Source organism: Vulpes vulpes, chromosome 1, assembly GCF_048418805.1.
Source record: "Vulpes vulpes isolate BD-2025 chromosome 1, VulVul3, whole genome shotgun sequence".
NCBI lineage: Eukaryota > Metazoa > Chordata > Mammalia > Carnivora > Canidae > Vulpes > Vulpes vulpes.
Genome location: NC_132780.1, coordinates 55,758,517 through 55,783,358, shown reverse-complemented (window position 1 = coordinate 55,783,358; position 24,842 = coordinate 55,758,517). Strand labels below are relative to the sequence as shown.

General features: G+C 40.6%; 2 protein-coding genes across 15 annotated transcripts in view; one reads left to right on the top strand and one right to left on the bottom strand.

Moving 5' to 3' along the window:
* Positions 1-1,547: 1,547 nt before the first annotated feature.
* Positions 1,548-24,122, top strand: RNF146 (ring finger protein 146). Of its 14 annotated transcripts, none has more exons than XM_072764784.1 (5): positions 2,087-2,589; positions 2,870-2,998; positions 12,370-12,426; positions 12,567-12,671; positions 22,370-24,122. In XM_072764784.1, coding segments are annotated over exons 4-5 (1,080 nt in total). In that variant the 5' UTR covers positions 2,087-2,589; positions 2,870-2,998; positions 12,370-12,426; positions 12,567-12,669; the 3' UTR covers positions 23,448-24,122. The 14 variants fall into 14 exon arrangements, with proteins under 14 accessions (XP_072620863.1, XP_072620857.1, XP_072620917.1 ...); XM_072764767.1 differs by lacking the exon at positions 2,870-2,998 and adding an exon at positions 19,952-20,027 and having other exon boundaries at positions 2,522-2,589; XM_072764762.1 differs by lacking the exons at positions 2,087-2,589; positions 2,870-2,998; positions 12,370-12,426 and adding exons at positions 1,548-1,660; positions 19,952-20,027.
* ECHDC1 (ethylmalonyl-CoA decarboxylase 1) overlaps positions 9,317-24,842 on the bottom strand; it is a 61,311-nt gene continuing 45,785 nt past the window's right edge. The window contains exon 7 of the mRNA XM_072764706.1: positions 9,317-10,174. Coding sequence (XP_072620807.1) covers positions 9,940-10,174 — 235 coding nt within the window. The 3' untranslated portion in view covers positions 9,317-9,939. The remainder of the gene's footprint in view (positions 10,175-24,842) is intronic.

The window sequence follows — 24,842 nt, the reverse complement described above, 5'->3', positions numbered from 1 at the left end:
GATGTGGGTTGTAGCAGAAGGGGTAGGTAGCCATTTTCTGAATGTGTTTTGAAGGAAAAACCAACAGATTATTTGCAAAGCAGATAGGGGACATAGGAGAAAGAGGGATTAAAGATGAGTTGGGATACGGAAAGATGCAGCTTTTCACTGAAATGATTTAAGATTATAGGTATGGCTGAAAGACCATCTGAAGCCTGAAAGGGCATTGTAGTGAGACTCTTGTTGATTAATTCCTTTCTTGTGTGCGGACAGACAGATAGGGTATTGGTTACAATATGCGTGTATTTACTGAAACTGTTCAAAATATACACCCAGAGCCACAGAAGAATCCTGAATGACTTCTCCTAAATTAAAAGTCTTTATGGATCAGCAAACTTACTTGTGTTCTGATCCCCATCCTACCTTGAATAAGAAAGTCTCTAACCTCGTTAGAGCTATTTCTTGGGTCGATAAAATAAGCATTGAATTCGGTGAGCTCTTACAGTACCTGCCTGGGTTCAGATCCGTTTGTGTAAAATGGGAATGACCGTAGTACCTGCCTCACTATTTATTGGGAGCTGATATGTGCACGATACCGTTCACTCTATTATATCTTTTTTTTTCAGGATTTTATTTTATTTTTTTAATAAATTTATTTTTTATTGGTGTTCAATTTGCCAACATATAGCATTATATCTTAAAGCTGGAATCTTTGAGTATGGATCAAATTTTTGGCCTTATTTTTTTCGTGGGGTGTGTAGGTCAGAGGAGTAAAACCGGTGGCTAAGGAGAACACAAAGACAGGATGAAGCTTAGAGCTGGAGAACGTAATCCTGGACATTATTACACTTGCAGAACTTATTTTAAAAAAATACTGCTTTTGTTTAAATCATTTAGCATCACTGAGCCAGGCGGCCCTCTTCCAGAAGTAGCTGTATCCTGATATATATATATACTTCTATAAACCTTGAAATATTATTTCAGAAGAATAAAAGAAAATGTGGCATCTCTCTCCATATACAAGGACCCTAAAAATTTGCAACCTTCAAATGCAACAGCACTGCAAGTAAGAAACATGGAGTGTTGAAATATATATATATTTATATATATATATATATATACATACACTCTTTCAATGCATGCTATTCCCCCTTCCTCATTTTACTATAAATCGAGAAAAAAAATAGGATTCCGAGGAAGACAAGGCATAGGCCACCGTGCAGCGGGGGCTACTGCCCAGGTTCTGACATTCACAACCGCACCGGTGCAGCCAGAAAAGCGCTTTCTTTAGTCCCAGACCCTCCTGCTCATCAATCCCTTCCTCCAGCTTCCTAAGCTCCAGTCGAAGGAAAACAGGTGCAAAAGGAAATGAATTTTTTTTTTTTCCGATCCAATCGCTCGGCCGCCAACAGCGAACGCGGCAGGTGTCAAAGGCCCCCGCGTCCAGCGAGTCGCCCCGCGGCGGCATCGGAGCAGCGCACCTGCCGGCGCAGGCGCACGGGGAGGGCGGGGCGGGGCCTGGGCGGGGCCTGGGGCGGGACCCGGGCTCCACTTCCGGCTCGCGCGGCCCCGCCCCCCGCGGCGCGACGGCGGGTCACGTGACGGCCGCGCGCGTTCCCGGCCGCTGCGGGCTCCGGGGCCGGAGAGGGAGGCCTGCGCGGCGGCGGCGGCCGCCCGAGAGGTGGGAGTCGGGGCGCGGCGCTCGCGGGGCGGGGGACCGGCCGCTGCGGGCTGCTGGCGGGGCCGAGGCGCGGCGGCGCGCGGTGTCACGGCGGACGAGCCGCGCTGCGGTGGGCCGTGCGCTGCGGGCCTGCGAGGGGCGGCGGCGGCGGCGGCGGCGGGGTCAGGGCCGGGACGTAGGTGGACGCCCTTGGGCCGGCGGGCCGCGGCTCGGGCGTCGGAGGGCGGGGGCCGGCGGGAAGGCTGCGACGGGCGCCGCGGCCCCTGCCCCTGCCCCGGGCGCCGGCCCCGCGCTGCCCCCGGCCGGGGTGCGAGAGGCGGCGCCGCGGCCATTACTGCGCAGCCGCTGCCGCCGGGGCCGCCGGGGCCTCCCCTCCCTCCCCTCCCGTCGGCGGCGGGGTCGGGCCTCCGCCCGGGGCGTCCTGCTGCTCCCGCGGGGCGGCCTCCCGGGCCTCGGGGCGCCGCGCAGCCGGGGCGTGCGGTCCCTCGTTGTGTCTGTCTCCGGAGCGTCTTTGGCTGCTAACTCTCCCCCCTCCCCCATCCTCCTCCCTCCCCTCCCCCATCCTCCCCCTCCCCCTATCCCCCCTCCCCCCCTCCCCCTATCCCCCCTCCCCCATCCTCCCCCTCCCATCATCCCCCTTCCTCCCCCATCCTTCCCCCTCCCATCCTCCCCTCTTCCCCATCCTCCCCCCCCTCTGCCTCCCCCTCCCCATCCTCCCCCCATCCTCCCCCCATCCTCCCCTCTTCCCCATCCACCCCCCGTCCTTCCCATCGTCCCCCCCCCCATCCCCCCGAGTGTCCGGGTCTTGCCCAACACCCAGAGCAGCCCCTCAGCCTTGCCCTCCGTGAGCCCGCCGCGTCTTCGCGTCTTGGTCCTTGTTTGGGTGATGATGAGCAAAGCTCGGGAGCAGTGGACGCGCCTGCAGCCCCGTGAGCCCCCCCCCCGCCCCCACCCCCCGGGAGGGCATCCTGGAGGCGGAGGCCGCCGCTTTGTTCTCGGTTGCCGGGTTCGCCCCGCGCCCCCCCCACCCCCCCCCGTCCGTCTGAGCGCGGCTCTGGGGCAGTCGCCCGTGTCCCCACGGGGTCACGCCCCGTCGGGCCCCCACAGCGTTCCCCGGGCCCCACTTGGTCTGCGCCGGTGTTTCTCTGTCCCCAAGCGCCGGTTCAGGGACGCTTTTCAAGTTTCACAAGTACTTAGGTTCTGTTTCAGGGAGATTTTCTGTGATGTTGGAGCAGTGAGGAGTCGGGGGAGGAAGCCAGCCAAGAAATGATGGGAAAAGCCTTGTCTTCAGAGCCTGATGTCTCAGGTGCCCCGGGCACCCCCCTCCCCCCATCTCTGGTGTGTGTACTTTTCAGATGGGATGTGAAAGCGTAACCTTTTCAGATGGGATGTGAAAGCGTAACCTTTTCAGATGGGATGTGAAAGCGTAACACTGGCGTTGAAAGCGCTGTAGGATTACAGACACCGGAGGGCTTAAGACTTTTTGTCTTTTTAGCAAATGACAAGTCTGTGTTCGGACTCCTAAAAAGACCTGAAGTGTGGGACACACGAAGATGACCCCCAGGAGTAACAGGATTTATGATGCTGGCTCTGCCGTTTCCATGACCAACAAATACTGTTTGTCTTGAATATTGGAGTGCCCTAAAAACACATGAAAATAGGTCAAATAAATCTTTTTTTAAAATATTTTATTTATTCCTGAGAGAGACACAGGCAGAGACACAGGCAGAGGGAGAAGCAGGCCCCATGCAGGGAGCCCGACGTGGGACTCCATCCCCGGTCTCCAGGATCAGGCCCTGAGCCCCAGGCAGGCGCGAAACCGCTGAGCCACACGGCGCTGCCCCAATAAATCTCTTTTTAAAGAGAAAACCAGAAAAGCAAAAGCCAGACTAGAAATAGGCTTTGGATGTGTTTGCTTTAGCCTCGTGTATCTTAAATTGGAACATTTTGTTAAGCCGGCTCTTTGATTTAGAATTTATGTTTCAGATGGGCTGATGTAAGTTGCAGGGAAAATAAAAATCACGGTAAACAGTTGAGGGTTTTGTTATTTCCTGGTTGTTAAAGACTTGATAGAGTTATAACATCAGGGACACTAGTTTTCCAAATAGCTGGTCGTCAGACAGAAGGAAGAAAAAGGAAATGGCGTTTTTTCTTTTAGGAGACACGTGTCAACGGGTGAAGTATTTTGTTTTCTGTTTCCACCAATTTGAATTGTTAAAAGAATAGGACAGGTTTTTGTTTTTTTGTTTTGTTTTGTTTTTTAAAGAATCCAGAAATTTTTTGACTTAGTATAGAAGAAAAAGAATAGTATTGGATCTTTTCTTTTCAAAACATTAGTCTGTTTAGAGAATATTATTTTCTTTTCACAATACTAGCCTGTTTAGAGAATAGTATTTTATGTATTAGGCATTTAATGGCATGAAATGCCTGATACACTGTCAGCTGGATATTTGAATATTTTCCCCCCAGTGTCAGTAACAGAGGGTGCTGACCCCTTTTTTCCATTCCCTCACTTGGTTCCTGATTGCGTCTAAGGAATCTGAGTTTGTGAAACATCAGGTTGGATTAGGAGTAATCTTTGGGTATGGAAACCATTTTATTAACATTCTCCTACAGCCACTTGTGCTTATTTATGGAATATTTAGTGTTTATGGCTTATTACCTTTTGGAATGATTAAAATTAAACATGTTAAATGCCTGTTAATTAAAGTATTTAGAATTACAGAAATAAACAGAATAGGGTGAAATAACTAAGACACGGGAGTTATGACTTGACCAAGGTCACACATATAATTAGCAACTAAGCCTTTTTCATTTACAGTATGGCTACAATCTATGAAATTTCTGCTTAATCTTATCAGATTAAAAGAGTATTTGTTCACATTCACATTTCATATTTTTTTTAAATAAACTTTTTAAAAAATAAATTGCAAAGGCCACATTTGGTGGTGGGGATGTAAAGGTTTAATGCTTGGATATGAAGATTGTGAAGGTCATAGACTGCCATGCAGTATTTTTTTTTTTTTTTTTTAAGGAAAGTACTAAATAAGGGAAGTAATTCTTTAAGATAGTGTAGTTTTGGGGCGCCTTTGCGGCTCAGTCAATTAAGTGTCTGGCTCTTGATCTCAGGTCATGTGTTGATCTTAGGGTCTTAAGTTGAAGCTCCTACTTAAAAATAAAAATAGTGTGATGTCAGGTATTGGCTCCCATTTAGTTGAAATAAGTTTTAACTGAAAACTTTTCTTTCCCAGTGTGACCTGGCTTTCTGTAAGCTGAGTTTTAGCAGGGGATGAGAGGGAAAGCTAAAAATGGAAACATTAGGGCATTTAGTTACCTCTCTCAATTTGTGACTCTTTCTTTAAAAATATTAAGATGTATCTGCTAAATTACACCCCATCTCTCTGTTCCTCCTTTCACTGGTCTTTGCTCTTTCTTTCTTCCTTCCTTCCTTCCTTTTTTTTTTTTTTTTTTTTTTTTGAGTTTGTATACCAAAAGTTGGAAAGTTTGAAGTATTTTTGTCACTGCCAGCTTTTATATAGAATATTTCCTGTTTTGTGTATTTTTGAATTTAAAAAGAGTAAAACTATTTTATTAAACATTAGCTGTCAGTAGTTGGATAAATACAGGAAGTCTTCAAATCTTTATAATGTGATACTTTATTATATACTTCTCTCTTTAATTAGTTCTTTTAAAAAGAAAATCATTTATCTGAATCTGTCATGTGGGAAAAAAACGATGTTTTTTTTGATTTGTGACTGACTTGAAAAGTGAAATTGTAATTAATCCTAGATATTTTCAGAGAAGATAACAGCATATGCAAATAATAGGAGTGTGAATTTGTTGAGTGGTCACAAATTATAAATAGTACAGTATTACTTCATTTTCAGTTATACTTTTTTTACTAATTGGTTGAGTGGGTAAATGATTTAAATTCACTGACAGTCTCTAAACTCTTTTATATATTTTTAAATTTAGTCTGTCACCCTTTTCCCCCAGAATTAAGAGGCAGAAATATGTAATGTGGTTTTAAATCTTTTCTGTTTTTATGTTACCTTCCTTTTTTTTTTTTTTTTTTTTTAATTTTTTATTTATTTATGATAGTCACAGAGAGAGAGAGAGAGAGAGGCAGAGACACAGGCGGAGGGAGAAGCAGGCTCCATGCACCAGGAGCCCGACGTGGGATTCGATCCCGGGTCTCCAGGATCGCGCCCTGGGCCAAAGGCAGGCGCCAAACCACTGCGCCACCCAGGGATCCCTGTTACCTTCCTAATAGTCCTTTTCTGTACGAATTTTCACCTAAAGAATCTTAACCCATTCACTAATTGGTATTTGCATATCAAAATATTGTGATAAATTTTACTATAGTAATTCATAAATTATATTGATTTTGGTATGTAATTTACAAATCATTCATTGCAGTGGGAAGTGTATGTTTGAATTACTTATGTTTGCCAAATTAATTCTGGCTTAGAGTTAGAATTATACTATTCTATCCTAACATCTTTGGTTGAAAGGTGATTCTTTTACCTTCCCCCCCATTAAAAAAAATCTGGTTCCAAATGTAGAAGTTTTCTGAGGACTACTACCCATCACCATTCTGAATATTACGTGCTATTCCTTGTGTTGTGCCCCCTTGGCCTTAGAATTCTCCGAGATTACAGTGGAGGGATCAGTTTGGCAGAATTGGTATCACTGAAACCAGTCAATTTTGATTAAATACAATATGCACTTTTCTTTTTTATCTGTGCCAGAACAGGTGTGGATAAAGTAACATGGAGTTCATTTTCTTTACTCAGCAATTCTGGTAGTAAGTTGTCAGTTTTGTATTTTTAAGAATTGTTAATATGCAAGACATTCTAAACCAGCATTACACAGTATGGTAGCCAGTAGCAACATGGGGCTGTTGGGCACTTGATATGTGGCTATTCTGAATTGAGTTGTGCTCTAAACGTAAAAATACACAATAAGTTTCAAAGTGTACATATGCACAAGAATATAAAATATATTAATAATTTCTTTATATTGAATACTTTGGAAACGGTAATGTTTTAAATATATTGGGTTAAATAGCATTTTTAAATTAATTTTACTTGTTTCCTTTTATTGTTAATGTGGCTAATAGAAAATTTGAAATTATGAATGTGGTTTGCATCATATTTCTGATAAATAATGCTATTCTAGACCTGTTCTCTGAGATACAGTACATTGAAGAAAAGATCTTTTCAAAGAAACACTTGAGTTGGGACACCTGAGTCACTCAGTGGTTGAGCATCTGCCTTCAGCTCAAGGCATGATCCCAGTACCTGGGATCAAGTCCTGCATCGGGCTCACCACGAGGAGCCCGCTTCTCCCTCTACCTGTGTCTCTGCCTGTCTCGTCTCTGTGTCTCTTATGAATAAATAAAATCTTAAAAAAAAAGAAAAGAAAACTTGGGTTTGAATCCCATCTCCCAATATTGATAGCTTTGTGACATGGGGTTAAATCCTTATGGGTTTGGGTTTCCTCATGTATACAGTGGGTGTAGTCATATCTCACAGGATTGTTTTGAGGATATCCAGAGCTTCATGAACTTCTTAGTATGCATATGAACCACCTCGAGATCTGATTTTGTAGGTATGGAATGGGGCTCCAGAGTTTTCATTTGTAAGGGACTCCCAGATAAATGCTAATATAGTTGGTTGGGGACACAGTTTACATAGCTAAGATCTAGAATACTGCATACATTTTAGTTTATTTTCCTCCCCCAACCATTATTGCCCATTTAGAATCTACTTTGAAAATTATGCATGGGATATAGGAATTGGAAAAGTCACTGTAGCTTGCAAGATTTATTAAAACTGGTTTTATTCTTGTTTTTTTTTTTTATCTGTGCATTCTGAGAATTCATTGCCAGTGAACAAAAAAATGATATGCTTGTCAAAATGGCTTGAATCTTATATTTGTAAATGTTATATTTTAAACTCTTTATTTTAAAAAAATGTATTTTCTTTATTTATTGAGAGAGAGACCCCCAGTGAGTGAATATGAGCGGAAGGGAGGAGCAGAGGCAGAAGCAAACTCTCCACTAGCAGGGAGCCCAACGAGGGGCTCCATTCCAGGACCCTGAGATCCTGACCTAAGCCTAAGACAGACCCTCAACCAGTTGAGCCACCCAGGCGTCCTTATTTTAAACTCTTTAAAGAAATGATTAGAACGTAGGTATCTTTATATCTTTTGTGACTGGGTGCCTTGTTCTCAGAACTCAGATGTTGTGTTATGTTGAATAAATATTTCAATATTTTCTCTCAACAGTTACTTTAGGAAGTTTTCCCTTCAAGAACTATCACTTCAAGTCAACAACTGATTGGCAGTTTACTAGCCACTTAGAGATAAAAGACAGTCTTTATCTTTAGGAGGTTCATGGTTTAATGGAACAATAAAAAGCAGACAATTTCAGTGTATGAAGTTCAGCAATAGAAAAATGTACAAAATAGAGTGGAGGGAATGATTTTTGGGAGGTAGTCACAGAAAGTGCTAGTACAGTAGCATTCATAAGCTGTAAAAGAGCTAGTTTATACCAGCAGGAGGAAGTTCAGAACTACAGAGGGGGTTAGAGAACTATGAATCATTTGGTATAACTAGATTCTTAATCTGAGAGTGGTGGTGGGAGGTAAGACTAGAGAGAGATTTTGGTTTCAGGTCATTAAAGCCTTCGGGTGCTGTCCTTAGGAGCTTCCTTTATTGTATAGGCTGGAGAACCAGTATGGGGCTTTTTGTATGGGAGTCCCGTCTTGCTTTTGTAGTATTCACTCAGGCTCAGTGAATAAATTTGAGGGGTGTTCCTGAGGCAAGATAATCAGACTGAACAGTAGTTCGGGTGGGATGATAACATGTCTAAACTAGGACATTCACCGTGGCTAGCGAGTAGATTCCAAAGATGTTACGGAAAAAAATTGACAGAATTTGATTGGAGAAGGGATGAGAAAAATGATTTTCTGTTTTTCTCCATCTGCATTCCTTGATTAAGCACGGAAGCTGAGATGCCCCTGCAAGATTCACACAGACGTGGGGGTTTGTGGAGAACACGTAGATGAGAGACAGATGTGAGAGAGCCAAGTAGTCTGTTAAGCAGAAAGTTAAAATGGTGAGCTCCACGTGGAGTAGGAGAAGAAAGGAGACTGGGAACTGGATAAAGAAAAGGAGGCCGTCAAGAAACTGGAGGGCCTCGTAAAACCAAAGAGCAGGTGTGGGAATGAGTAAGTGTGGAAGGACCAGAGCTTGGATCTGAGAGTGAGATTAAAATGACAGAGGCGGCAGTGCAGGTGGCCTCGAGCTGCAAATGTACACATCCTGCAAATGTACACATCGTGTTTTGTTGCTGTAGGGACGGGGGTGAAGTTCACTGAATTTAGGATTTTAGGAGTTGAAAACGGGGAACGGTGTTTCTCAAATTAGATTCCGTGGACTACCTGCGTCACTATCACTTGAGGCGTGATTCCTGGGCTTAACGCCCGTCCGTGTCTCCAGCCTCAAAGCTCCAGGATTAGGGCCTGAGAGTGTGTATCTCTAATGAGCAACCTCAGTGGGGCAAGTTTAGGAACCTCTGAGTTAGGAGTCGGGTGGGTCCTGAGGGGGACACTTGATGGGATGAGCACTGGGTGTTTTTTTGTATGTTGGTAAATTGAACACCAATAAAAATTAATTTATTAAAAATAATAATAATAAAGCTGAGTACACTCCCCCCCCCCCAAAAAAAAAGTCGGGTGGGTCATATTTAAATCGGCTCATGGTGGTGTGTCAGGAGTTGGGATGGAGAGGATGATGAACAGTGAAAGTCCAGTGCCTGCCCGGCAGGGGTTAAGCCAAAAGAGCCGTAGGGGTTCGGTGCGGGCGGCGGGCGGTGGTGAGCCTTCTAGGAAATACGGGTTTTGTTAACAGTCATGGTGACCGTAGTGTTTCCTCTTGTCCTGTGTGTGGGGATGGGCAGTTTCTGTTTTGACAGGCCTGCAGGAGAGAAACCAGCCAGTCTCCTGTGCTTTTGTGTAGGGCACCTCAAGGGTCAAGTGAAAGGGTTTGGGGGTGGGGGTGTGGCCAGACCATGGAATCCACCTGATGTGAAGAGTAAGTTTCCAAAGTCTGAATAACAAAAAGGTGATTTAGAAACTTTTAGTCAGTTACTTTCGAAAATCCTCTGGTAGTGAAACAGGATTTTCTGTTCTGTGAAACAGCGGGATAAGCTGGCTTGTATTCCATCTCACTGGGCAAAGTTTCTATTAAAGATAAATACTTAACGTCAAACACTAACCCCCTGTACCGGGGGAGCACGTGGACCTGGAGGAAGGCACCTTCCGTCTTGCTGTTCCGTGAGGCTTACGGTCTCGAGTCACCCCGCGTGCTTGGTTCTGAGTTCTGTGCCGGGTGATCTGCTCCTGTGCCGGGCGTCGCCAAGTGGAGGAGATCGAGAGAGAAGAGAGAGGATTCATAGCCGAGATGATGTTTTGGTTGGTGCTCCTGGATTCCCCAGATAAGAGGCATCTTGAGAAAAATTTGGATTAATGATCAAATTTGGCTTAATAATCGTAAACTTAGCTGTACCTGCAAGCAGTAGGAGGCCCTAACCAAGGTGATGGCCTGGTCTCCTCACAAACTAGGCCCCCGTAGAAAGGCAGTGGGTATGGAGTACATTCCGTGTGGGCTAATGTGTCTGTAGAGAACTTGTTTCACTTTAAAAACATTTTGGGATTGTGGCCAAATTAACATAAAATTCACCATGTTAACCATTTTTAAATGTACAATTCAGTGTCATTAATTACATTTACAGTGTTGTGCAAGCATCATCACTGTATTTCCGCAACTACTACACCATTTTAAACAGAAATTCTGTATCCATTAAGCAATAACTCTGCTCATCTCCCTAGCCCCTGGTAACTTACCAACTTTCCGACTCTGAACTTGCCTATTTTCATTATTTCATATAAGTGGAATCATAACGTTTGTCCTTTTGTGTCTGGCTTTTTTTTTTTCTGTAATACTTTCAGGGCTCATCCAGGTTGTAGTATGTATTAGAATTTCATTTTTTTTCTATGAATAATATCCCATTGTATTTATATTCCACATTTTGTATATCTGTTCTTCTGTTGGTGGGTACTTGGATTGTGTCCACCGTTTGACTTTTGTGAATAATTCTGCACTGAACATTGGTGTACAAGTATCTCTTTCAGTCCTTATTTTCAGTTCTTTTGGGTATATACCCGGAAATGGAATTGCTGGATAATATAGTGTTTTTATTTAGATTTTTTGAGGAACACCAAACTCCACAGTGGCTGCAGTAGTTTTATTAATATCAACAGTGTACAAGAGTTGCAGTTTTTCCACGTTCTTCCCAATGCTTACTATTTTCCTTTTTTTTTTTAAAATTATAGCCATCCTAATAGATGTGAAAGGCAATTCTTGTGATTTTGATTTACATTTCCCTAATTACATACAATGTTGAGCATTTTTTAAATGTATTTATTGGCAATTTCTACATCTTCTTTGAAGAAATGTCTACTCAAGTCTTTTGTCCATTAAAATTTTTTTTTGTCTTTTTGTTGGGTTGTAGGCATTCCTTTATATACTGTGGATATTAAACCCTTCTCAGTATATGATTTGTAAAGATTCTCTCCCATTGTATAGTTTTTTACTTTTAGCTTGCTTGACAATGTCTTTTGATGCCCAAAAGTTTTAATTTTGATGGAGTCCACAATTTGTTTTTTCTTTTATTACCCATTCTTCTGGTGTCATTCATATCTAGGAATCTATTGCCAAACCCAGCGTCATGTGTTTATAACCCTCTGTTTTCTTCTAAGGGTCATATGGCTTTACCTCTTACATTCAGATTGTTGGACTGTCTTGAGTTAATTTCTGTATATGGTGTGAACTGGAGATCCAACTTCATTCTTTTGCATGTGGCAGTTCACTTGTCCTAGCATTTGTTAAGGAAACTGTTCTTTCTCCCATTGAATGGCACCTCTTTTTAAAAATCAGTTGGCCATACAAGTATCGGTTTATTTCTGGACTGTCTCTTCTATTGGTGTATTTGCCTATTCTTAGGCCAGTACCACGTTGACTTGATTATTGTAGCTTTGTATTAAGTTTTGAAATTGGGATGTATGAGTTCTCCAACTTTGTTCTTTTTCAAGATTGTTTTGGATTATCTTAAGGTCCCACAGTTTCAGATGAATTTGAGGATTGGCTTTTCTATTTCTGCAGAAAAGGCTGTTGGAATTTTCATAAGAATTATGTTGAATCTATAGATTACTTCGGGTAGTATTGTCATCTTCAGTCTTCCAATCCATGAACAGTTGTTTTTCCATTTAATTGGCTCTCTTGATTTCTTTTTGCAGTGTTTTATAGTTTTCAGTGTGCAAAGTCTTTCCCCTCCTTGGTTAAGTTGATTCCTAAGCATTTTATTCTTTTTAGATGCTGTTATAAATGGAATTTTTGAGCATTCTCTAAAATGGTTTCTTGATTTCCTTTTTGGATTGTTGACTGCTGGATACAGAAACACGTCTGACTTGTACATTGAATTTGTAACCTACAACTGTGCTGAATTTGTTTATTAACTCTAGTAGTTTTCTTAGGGGTTCTTTAGATTTTATAGAAAATAGAGACAGTTTTACTATCTCTGCAAATAGAAATAGTTCTACTTCTTCATTACCTTTTTGTATGCCTTTCATATCTTTTTCTAGGCTAATTACTTCAGTCAGCAATTCCAGTACTGTGTGAAATAGCAGTGGTGAAAGCAGGTATCCTTGTCTTGAAGTTTTGTCATTTTTAAGATTAAAAATTTGCCACTGAATTTCATTAAATGAGAGGATCATACATAATTGACTAACTTTATTGATCTTAAAGTCTATAGAAGTTGATGAAATAATTTCTTTTGCAGCACAGAATGAACCAGCAGTGGAAGACAAAATACTGCACGCTATTTGACTGCTGGTGAAGATGATCTTTTTTTGTGACAGACAACTGTGGGATCTGTAATAGAAATGTAAGTATGGCATCATGATTTGTCCCAAAGAGGCAGTAAATTAAATGGACTAATGAAATGCAGTAAACGAAGTATATGTTATATTTAGTTCTAATTACACAAAATGAGCATTTATATATTGAGTTTTAGATGTTTATTGAGTTAGTAATTTTATTCATGTTAAATTATTGTTAATGTAGATATTCAGGAATCTTATCAGGAAAAATTTCTGTAAAAGTGAATGAAACTGAAGACAAAAGAATTTGCTCAGAGAAGGCTGAAAAACTGGAAAGATCTCCAGATCTTCTAGGTTCTTCTTTATCTTTACATAATAATTTACTTAAAAGCCAAACTAGGCAGACAATGTCGGCTTTTATAAATAAGAGGGACTTAACGGCTATAAAACACTAGTTATTAAAAGCTTATTTCACTAAATTAAAGTTTTTTTAAACTTATTGATTTTTTTAAAATAAAGATTTATTTAGTGCGGGGGAGGAAGGAGCAGAGAGAAGGGGAGAGAGTCTTAAGCAGACTCTGTGCTGCCCACTGCATGCGGAGCCTGATGGGGAGCTTGATCCCACAATCCTAAGATCACGACCTGAGCTGAACCAAGAATCGGACGCTTAACCACCTGCACCACCCACACGTCCCTAAATTAATGGATTTTTTAAGAAAATTTAATATATGATTGCATTTTAATTAATACTGAATTTACTCTAGCCCCCAGTTTTACTAGTTGTGTTTTCCTATCACAAAAATCCTAGTTTTTGTGAAATAAGCTTTAAATTATTGCATTACCTTGATCATGCCCATATTGTATGTCATTCTAGTCTTGAACATTTTTACATGATGAACATCATATTTCTATCTTCCAAGTTAATATGAATATTATCCAACTTGCTGTCACTCATGAAGAATGCAGTGAACATTTTACTGACTTTCATAGTTTTGGTGATTACCATGTTTGAAATAACTGGACTAGAGAGTGATCTTGTAGATACTATTTTACATATAACTATTGGTATCTACTTTTCAAAATGATGCTTTGATTATATATTAAAAGTATGGCAATATCATTCTCAGTTTTGAGAATTTGAAAAAAGAAAAATGAAACCAATAAGCAGTTTTCTTTAAAATTAGGGTAAATATGTCTTATTTAATCTTCATATATCATTTATCTATATACATACATACTTTTTAATCCTGTAGATTAAATATTATAGGTGCTGGCTGTCAAGGAACTAGACTATGGTCTAGGAAGTGGGACATAATTATTAAACAGTGGAAGAAATGTCATATTGAGGTAACCATAAAATGCTTTTGGAACTGAGAGAATTTAGCCTATCTGAAGGGTTCAGAGTGAGAAAAACTTTTAGGTTGGTCTTAAAGAATAAATAGAATTTTAACAAGCTGAGAAAATTAGGAAGTATTTTTCAAGCCAAGGGAATGAGGGAGGGGCACAGTTGTCTAAGTATCAGGGCATCTTAGGGGAGTCAGGGAGCAATCCATGTGGCAAGGAGGGTAGGGAGAAAGAGACTTCAAAGTTAGTGAAGGGAGTGTTTGTTTCGTACCTACTATATTGCTAGGCACTACTGGATATTTGATTTGGATTATTGAATTTAATCACTGAAAAATGTCAATAGCTCATTGACTGGTGAAGAAACAGAATTAAGAGAGATGAAGTCATTTTACTTAGGTCAGTGTTTTCCAAATTTCTCTGAGCATAATTCTCTGGGGCACTTGTTAAAAACACTGATTTTTTAGAGTGTAACACAGATGTGTGCAGATTTCCAGGGTAGAACAGACCAGCTAATACTTACTTTTGGAGAAGTTTGGGAAATGCTCTTCTGGGTCACTGTGGTAAGAATAAATGATGGAGCTAGTATTTTAGCTAAGTCTTGTTTACCCTAAAGGCCAGTCAGTGTAACTGAAAGCCGGTGCTTTAGGGATGTGGATTAGATAATGCAGGCAGTAGAAAACTGTTGAAGTTTGGAGAGAAGACTAATTAGACATGATTGAACTGAGAAAAGATGAGGAGGAGAAAGGACTGAAGTCAGGGAGTCCACTTGGGAGGTTAGTATTTGTACAGGAGTGTGTCTGAGAAGCCAGAATTGGGGTCACAGGCTTTGCTAATGAAGGGGACATAGTCTAAAGAAGTTTTTGTCATGGAAAAGAGAAGTGGCCAAGGAATAAGGGATCATCAAGGATGGCTCTAAATTTTATGCAAGATGGAAAACAAAGGAAGAGGATGCAGATTTAGGAGAGCAGAGAATTTTGGCTTTAGTCCTGTTTGATTTCAGGTCCTTGAAAAATATTGAAGTAAATTCTTTGAATACAGATTAGAAATACAGTTCACATGGCTCTGGAGATTAGATTTTGGGAGTCATGGCGGCATGTGTATTATTTTGAAATATTCAGTAGATTGTCTAGACATAGAATGTAGTGTGAAAATAGGGCCACACACAGAGCCTTTGTGAAGAATACTAGTACTTAGCTAGAAAAAAGAGAAAACAATGAAATAGGAGAATTGGGAGAGTGTACCATCATAGAAATTAATAGTATAAAGTTTTAGAAAAAGAGTTGGTGATCATAGCATTCAGTATAATGGGATCAAATATATTGAGACTGAAAGAAACCATTAGATTAATTATGGTAGTTGATTTTGTAATTTAAGGGTAGGGAATATTATCCAAAATCTTGAGGGAATTGGGATGGTACTAACACCAAAAATTGAGGGTTTAGCTTTCAAAACAACTTAGAGTGCCCTGTCCTGAGCGAAGAGGAATAATGATAGGTAGAGTGAAGATAAAGATAAATTTCAATGGTTCATTCTTACCTAATTTCTTAATGATAAAGTAGTCCAGGATATCTCTAAACTAAGAAGTTGGAGAAGATGTGTAATAGTCTTTGGGGGAAATATGGAAAGAAAGTTGTCTTGAAAAAAAAAATTGTCTTGACTGGGTAAAAAGTTATCAATAGGAGGCTTGATAGTCTCTAGCAAGTCAAAATAGCTAATTATACGTGGTGCTCACAACTTTTGCACCATACATTTCACTATAAAAGTAGAAATTTTCATGAGTTTAATAGTTAACTTTTGTTAAGCCCTCTCCTTACTTGACTCTTCTTTTTTTGTAAATGTCTCCCTTGCAGCTTTTGTGATGGTGGTGGTCACTTTATTCTCCTTGTCTCTCTGACCACTTCTTAACATCTTTTGTAGGCTGTTTTGCCTCATTAGTAAATATTGGAATAATCCAAGGTTCTGTGGTTGGCCCTTTTGTCTGCTTTCTCTACAGGTTTAATTTCAGTGTTCATTTACTTTCATGTCTCCAAGAACCATGTATTGGTGACTCATCAGACTATTTTCAGCTTAGATTTCTTCAGAATACCAGTCTTCATCTGGAGACTACCTATCTTCATCTGGTGACCTTATAAATATCTCAGTCTTTATGTCTGAAACAGAATGCTCCTCAGATTCTTTTCTTTGTTTTCTTTTTAAGATTTTATTTATTCATTTATGAGAGACACAGAGACACAGGCAGAGGGAGAAGCAGGCTACTCACAGGGAGCCAGATGTGGGACTTGATCCTGGGACCCCAGGATCACGCCCTGAGCCGAAGGCAGATGCTCAACTGCTGAGCCCCTCCACGTCCCTCAGATTCTGAATCTTGATGGGTGTGCCACCATTGATCAGTAACCGAATGCTTTGTTTCGTTTCCTCAGTATTTCTTATATTCGTTTGTCGAAACCTTACATCTACACCCTCCCTCCCATTATCTTCTGCCTAGATTACTAGAAGTCCTAGTTTCCTTCCTGCCCCATGCCCTTCTTCCTCCCGACCACTGTCCAAATGATTTTGATAAACTACTAAGCCTAGTATCACTTCACAGCATAAAACCTTTCAGTGAATTCCTGTTGCCTATGTAGGAGTTCATTTGTTGACCAGCTTCATAGAGATCCTGAACCCTTTGAAATTATATGTAACATTTCATCAAATTCTTCTTAATAATGCTTTGATGTAAACATGTTGAAGAACCTTTGGTATTCAGAATAAATGTTTAAGCTTATTAAGATAACGTAATGTACCAGGTCTTCGCAGTACTTCATCTTGCATGGTATATTTCATCCACTCAAAGTACATCTGTCCCCTTTCCTTGTTGGTCACCATTCTTTCCCTTGTGCTGCCTGGTACCTGTTTCCTTATCATAAAACCAGTGAGAAATGCACGTGTCCACTAACTTCTCAGCCCCTGCACTTTGGTAGCAAGTAACAGTATGCATCTCCTTCCTAGTACCATGGGAGATGCTCAGATAATAGGTCATCTGTTCAGAATTGAAAGGGAATACACAGAAGGACTGGAAGTGACAGAGAACCCCCGAGGGTTGTGGTAGAAACTCATTCCTTTATCAGTCTGTGAAGTTTCTTAGTAACTCGATGGCGGTGCTTATGTTTGTGTAGCCGTAATTATCTGGGGGCATTCAGTAGCCGCTGAGAGTGCAGACTCTGAAGTCAGACCATCTGGATTTGAAATTTAGATTTGGAGCTGGCTCAGTCACTTATGAACTGTGTGACTTTGGGCCTATCACCTGAGCTTTCTTTACAGTTTCCTAATCTGTAAAACAAGGAAAATTATAGACCCATTTTATAGGGTAATGTGAAGATTAGAAATAAAGTACAGTGCCTGGCACATTTTACACAATATAAATGTTGTATTTATAATTTAATGTAATAAAAAAATGCACCAACAAACACCCAGTAGAGATTAAATACCCACCATTTGCAAGACAGTGTACAATATGAAAAGCTAAGAATTTTGTCTTAAGAACTTCGGTCATTGTTTAAATTTGAAAGCTGTATTTTTAACTTGTATTAAACTTCAAACTCTTTACATTCCAGCAGAGCTAATAATTTGAGGAATTTTTTTTTTTTTTAATAGTCAAAGTTTTGAGAAGGAAGATGACATGTTTTTCTGATAGGTCTACACTTAACAAAAAGTGGTGTGTTAACTTACTCTTTGTTCTCTTTTTGATGTTTGTAATTGTATTCTGAGCCCAGAATGTTAAAAACCTGATTTGTGATATCTGGAATTTTTAGCACTGGCTATAGTTCTTCAGTACTATGTAAGCTAAAGACCTTTTTCATTTATAGTAATTTTATCTTTCTTTTGATAAGATGTCTTCAAGAGTAGTAACAAATCTGAGTACTTAGAGATTGCCACTAACTCTACCCATATAGCTCTATATTTTTGTCTTGAAAAGAAGGCTTATTTGTCTTCCACAAATATTATACAACATACTTTCCTTATGGGAAGAAGAATGGAACTTTTGCTCAGAAGTTATATCACATTAACAATTCAATTAGTAAAAAAAAAGTGTCTGAAATGGAAAGATTTGAAATGAGAAATGTTTACTATGTTCTTCAGAGTTGAGCTAACAAATTTCTACATATGAAATCATTCTTAGTTTATTTAACCAGCAAGTAAATTCTGTTTTCCAGAACAACCTCTGGAGTTTCCAAAGACATTTATTAGTTAGGGAACGCCTCTCTTTGACTGGCATTAACTCTTTTTCTGATCCTTTCTCTACAAAAAGAAGACAGGCATCTCTTATTCATATTGGTATGTTCCTCTGCACACATTTAGCCTCCAACCTACTTGACGGTCATTGAAGCTGCGTGAAACAGACTTTGTAGGGTAGATTAAAATGGCAAGAAATATAATGTTGAAGTGTATCTTATAGGCAGGGTAGTAGTTTGGGTTGTTTTGTGTTTATCTTGTTATATTATCTTAGTTTTGTCCATTGTATGTGCCTCATCTAGAATTGTGTAAGAAGAATTTACTGAGTTTTACTTCTCATTTCTTGGTTGGTGATAAAGTATACTTGGCAAATAATCAATTTACAATTTGCTATGGCAGATTGATAGTTGAAAGTGCTTCAGAGAAAACAATGAAGTTTTAGCTGTCTGGTGTCTGGTTTTGATGAAGTTTATCCAACTTGTATCCTTCATTTTAATGAGGGAACCGTAATACCTGCCCAGACAGTTGTTTTGACTTTCTGAGTGTGTTGCTTTTCCAGTTCATGCCTTCCCCTGGGATGGTTGTAATTGATTTTTTTTTTTTTTTTTTAGTCTAAAGTTATGTTTAGGTTTATTCATTTATGCAAGAGTTGTAAGATATTGATCATATTAAGCAAGGTAGAAATAATGTTTTTAGGTTGAAAACTTTTTTTATTAGATAAGCTAAATTATCTAATGGAAAATTGACTTTTGGGGTCAGTTTTACCTAAATACAACAAGGTTTGGGATTATGTTGTTTTCAAGTATGGCATTCATCCAAGTTACACGTTGGATATTTTGTTCACATTTTACAAGGCTTTTATTTTTCTTTCTAAAACTATGGGCCTGTCCTTTACCCAGAAGTTACCTAGATAGTTTAGTTTAAGATGTGTACTTATGTATAACATCGCTGCTTTTTTTTTTTTCCCTAAGTAGTGATGAGCATTAGCCCCTCTCCATTTCGTCTTATCAGTAGAATCAGAATGGATGGATGGCTTTCTCATTTTTATCTTCTTAATTAGGACTTTAAATAAATACAGAAATTGAAAAGGATGTAAGAATATTACGTACTACTTGTTCTCCCATTCAGTAGTTGATTTTAGTTCTTTCTGTTATCAAAATGTTTAAAGCTATACTGCGGTTTAAAAATGTAACAATAGAAAAAAATGTAGCAATAGAACCTGATGAATTAAAAGAGGCTTCCAGGGACCCCTGGGTGGCTTAGCGGTTGAGTGTCTGCCTTCCGCTCAGGGTGTGATCCTGGGGATCTCAGGATTGAGTCCCATGTCAGGCTCCCCGCATGGAGCCTGCTTCTCCCTCTGCCCGTGTCTCTGCCTCTCTCTCTGGGTCTCTCATGAATAAAGAAATAAAATCTTTTTTTTTTTTTTTTTTTTAAAGGCCTTCCAGTATAGTTTAAATAGGTTGGTGGCGTCATGAACCAGTTGAGAAGCAAGCACTCTCACTTGTAACTTAGGTTAAGTTACAGGATCTTTGAAGGCAAGGGTTTATCTCAAAATACTTTGAAGCTCCTGTAAGTGCCTATCACGTGTGAAGAGTTCCTATCTGGTAGAAATTGCCATAAGTTGGGAAAAAAGTTGTACTTTACCAGTTTATGTAACCCAGAGTTTCTAGTAAAGGAGTTGATTGGAAATGGAATTAAAGGTTGAAAAAAAGAGTTTGGAAATTAAAAATTAAGTATTTCTTAGTGATGAGTTCTTTCCACTGAGACCATGTGCCGCTTCCTTTTCTAGGTAAGTACTGCCTTTTCAAAACTCTGGCATCATTTTCAACCTTGCCTGTTGAGGAGCCAAGGACACAGTAAAAGCAGTAAGAGAATAGGTGGTTGGGCTGGGTGTGCTGTGATGAAAGCCTAAGAACATTGTTTTGCAAGTTTTGATGAACATGACTTTTTTACTGACTACCTCTTTTGTCACCACTGTGCCCATTTTTGAATGTTTGATCTCGGAAAAAGGCAGAGATCCTTATGGTAAATTCTAAATATTCCTTGTTTAAAACAGTGGAATCAGCTGGTGAGAGAGAGAGATGGTCATTCATTTTAAGCAGCAGTTAATTAAAAAACAAAACAAAACAATTAATGGTTGCCAGTCTCTGTGAGACCTTCACCTCTGTTTCTCAGTCATTACTTATCACTGGTGCACTCCCTCTATCATTTTCTCCCCTTTTAATATGTCTGTGGTTTCTTAGGGCTATGGGATAAAGTCAAATCAGATGCTGCTTTAGCGGGCCGCAGAAAGACTCATTGTTTGGCTTCTGATTCCCTTTATCATTTCGCCTCTTGCTGTTCCATTGCTTATTTGACTCCGTGCCGTGTATATGTCTCTGTCTTCAATCTCTTCCACTCACTCCCCAGGCACCTCTGCACCCTGTACTTTCTAGCCTGTGTCCGTCTTCCCATCTCTCATTATTATTTTTTAATAAGTATCCTAACACAGTAGGGCAGGAATTAGGCCATATTGTGATGATATGCTTGCTTGCCTCTGTGTTTCCTTATTTAACAAAGTAGGTGTGTCTCTTTAGATCCATCAATGCTCAGTGTTGTATGTGGACTATAGTAGTTTTTAAATAAGTGTTCATTCTCAGTAAGGCAGGAGTTAACAAATTTCATGTCAGTGTTGAAGCCCAATACCATGCAGTTTGACAAATCTTGTCCTTGTGCTTCAAGGCATCTTCAGTATTCATGTCATGTTTCTCCTTTGTTTTTACATGATTGTAACATTGTGGAGAGGTAGTGATTACAAAGTGTTTTCGTTTAGTGTTTTTTTTTTTTTTTTTGTATTGCGGGGGGTGGGGTGTGCACTTTGGCTCTTCTCCCCTAAGTTTCATAAACTGATTTGTAGGTAAGGAAGTTTAGACTGTGGGTTTAACGGAGTGCTGAAGAGTAGGGGAGGGAGACTCGGGCTTTTAGGTATCTTCTCTAGCAGCGGTTTCCTTGTGGAATAGCTGCCTTATTTCGCGTGACCCTCTCCCTTGGCCGCCTGCAGTTACCACGCCCGCCCTCACTGTGCCTTCAGGGCCCGTCTGTAAGTGCACAGACAGAAGGCTTAGGCATTCCCAGATAGGTACAAGTAAATGCTTTACAAAAAAGTTTTATCAGACGGTTTAACATTAACATTTAAAGTAAAATAAAACTCAAAACGCCTATTTTATATGATGTATTCTTCATTGAAAGACATGTTTATTTTCTTAGCCAGTTTTGTGTGTTCCGTCGCTGGCAGGTCTTGTATGGGAATACGGAGATGAGCCAAGTGGCCTGTTTCTTGCCTTTACCAGGCTTATGGGGAACACTGGCTTGAACAAAATAAATTCACACATAAATGTAATACTGCGATTCTGATAAGTGCTAGGAGTGAGAAGTACATGATAGGAAGTTTAAAAAAAAAAAAAAAGAGTAATTTGACCTAGTCATGGAGACTTCTCCAGAAGGATATAAAATGGCTAGTAGTTTGTCAGTGGGGGATATGGGAGGCAGGAAGTGAAGTGTTCATATAGAGAAAACCTATTGGAGGGAGTGGCCAGTGTGGATGGAAGCCTGATCAAGGGAAGGTCTGGTGGGGATGAGGCTGGTATGGGGGCTGAGGAGCAGGACCACTGCAGGATACAAACATCCTGGTCTTTATCCTGAAATCAACTTTTTAAGCAGGAGGTAAGACTGGAACAATTTAAAAGGCATATTCAGGCATTTAATGAACACTGTTTACTGGATGGCTAGGGCAGAGATGGATAGTAGATGGATTCAGGAGAGTGGGATCACATTGGTAAGACCTGCTGATTTGGATGTGAGGAGTAGGGGAAGGGCAGTGTCAGTGATGGATTTCAAATGGCTTGAAAAAGCATATGGATAATGTTATCCCTGGGGGTGGGGAGCTTTTAGGGAGTAAAAAAGGAGGAAACAGATGAGTTTATTTTTGGCTTAACATTTGTGCTTCTCGTTGCTCCCCACAAGTAAAAATTCATGACAGAAAAAAATCAAGGATTTTTCTGCACAAGTTAAATTATTTTTCTCTTTCTTTTTTGTTTTCCCATTTTCCAGTGTGTAGCACACATATACAGTAGGTGCTTAATAAGTGTTTTCTGAATTGTTGAATTAAGAAATTGGAAGAGTTGAAACGCAGTTTTAATGTTACGTGTATCTGCTCTCCTTTTCTTAGGATGGCTGGCTGTGGTGAAGTTGATCACTCGATAAACATGCTTCCTACGAACAGGAAAGCGAATGAGTCCTGTTCTAACACTGCGCCTTCGCTCACTGTCCCCGAATGTGCCATTTGCCTGCAGACCTGCGTCCACCCCGTCAGTCTCCCGTGTAAGCATGTGTTCTGCTATCTGTGTGTAAAGGGAGCTTCATGGCTTGGAAAGCGATGTGCCCTGTGTCGACAAGAAATTCCTGAAGATTTCCTTGACAAGCCAACCTTACTGTCCCCAGAAGAACTCAAAGCAGCAAGTCGAGGAAACGGTGAATATGCGTGGTATTACGAAGGAAGAAATGGGTGGTGGCAGTATGACGAGCGCACTAGTAGAGAGTTGGAAGATGCTTTTTCCAAAGGTAAAAAGAGCACTGAAATGTTAATTGCTGGGTTTCTGTATGTTGCTGATCTTGAAAATATGGTTCAATACAGGAGAAATGAGCACGGACGTCGCAGGAAGATTAAGAGGGATATAATAGATATACCAAAGAAGGGAGTAGCTGGACTTAGGCTGGACTGTGACGCCAGCACGGTCAACCTAGCGAGAGAGAGCTCTGCCGACGGAGCGGACAGCGTACCAGCGCAGAGTGGAGCTTCCGTTCAGCCCCTGGCGTCTTCTGCAAGGCCCCCAGCATCGGTGGATGGTCCCTTAACAAGCCCTGCCACGCCGTCCCCGGATGCGAGCACTTCTCTGGAAGACTCTTTTGCTCATTTGCACCTCGGTGGAGACAGCATAGCTGAAAGGAGTCACAGGGGGGAAGGAGAAGAGGATCACGAGTCGCCGTCCTCGGGCAGGGTCCCCGCACCAGACACCTCCGTGGAGGAGACCGAGTCCGATGCCAGTAGTGAGAGCGAGGAAGTACCTGCGCTTGGTGCACAGCACTCCTTGACCCACCAGAGACTTTTGGTTCCTAGTGCAAACCAGACAGTATCTGATCGATCAGATCGATCGGGGACTGATCGACCAGTCGCAGGGGGTGGAACAGTGAATGCTGGTGTCCGGTCTAGAAGACCTGATGGCCAGTGCACAGTAACTGAAGTTTAAATACAACAGTCTTCAGCTCCAGGCTCAAAGTTAAGGCGGCACTCTGTAAATTTCTGCCCACGTAACATACTCGTCCCTGGTAGTGCGTTGTTGGGAGCTGGGGGGGGAAGGGGTGTGGGGAGGACAGACCTGTAATTAAAATGTCTAACATGTCTCTGTTGAGGAATTTATTTAATATAAGGAACTTGGCGTTAATAGTTGAGAGCTGTTTAGTAATAACCCAGTTTTCTTGAGGTCTGTTTATTTCATAGTTTTTAAAAGTTTCTTCAGTTCCTTCGGCCAGCGTGTGTGTTTTATCTGTGCATTAACAGTCCTCATCTGACTCTTGCATTGTGTCTTACTTTTCTGCATGGATTGACATAAAACCATTACTAAAATTTGGCACCTCTGAGGTGTCTGGTATCGGTATGAGCAGGAAGCTTAATGTGAGAATAGATGTGAATTCGGGATTTTAAAATAGATGAATAACAACTATTAAATAGTAAAGTTACCGAAATGGAAGTGTAAAGAAAACAGCTAATAACTCCTGTTTCAGAATCTTGTCTGTAACATACTCCATGGCATTTCCCATAGGCTCTGCTGTCTGGTCCTTGTAGTTTGAGGTTTCTCTTGACCTGCATTTTTCTTTTTGATTACAGAATTTATAATTTAATAAATACTAGAGTTTACCAAAAATAACTTGTCCGTTGTCTGAGTGTGGAAAGAGGATGAAAACATTTTGACATTTGTGGCCAAAGGTCAGTAACCAGGTGGTGATTTGAATCGGTTGTGCTCAGCTTATTCAGCTGCGCAGAAGCTTGGTTTTTTTCATAGAGAATATGTAAACCATCTCCTCAAGCAATTGCGTGGAATAAGTACGTATGGAAGTAAACCTAATGCTCGGGGGACCTAGACGTCTGACGTAACTGGTAACAGGCACCACGCACCCTGTAGACTGTCATTGCCAGCCGCCATTAGTGGCTTGACGCTAATGAATCCAACGGTAGGCTTATTTATAAACAGCATTAGTAGACACAAACTTAAAACGTAAAATCTGTGGCAAAGTAATAAGTCTTGGATTAACTTGGTGATCCCGAATTTGGTTCCGAAAAATGGTAATGTTTGTCTTAATATAGTTTAACTCAAAACCGTAGGATTGTGTTGAAGTGTATGCAGGTTATTTTTAATGTTTTTCAAATGTGAATTAAATGTTACCATAGCAAATACAAACTGTCACTACTTTGAAACTAGCTTTTATCTCTTGTTGTAATAGGTTAGAGTTGGGAGTTAAGTCTTACTTTCATGTTCTTTAAAGCCTGTATTACAGAGATAATCATGAAAGTGTCAGTTGTGCATTTGTATTAGGTCTACTTTCAAAATATAGTTAGTTATAAAAAAGAAAGCTGTTTTTCAGAA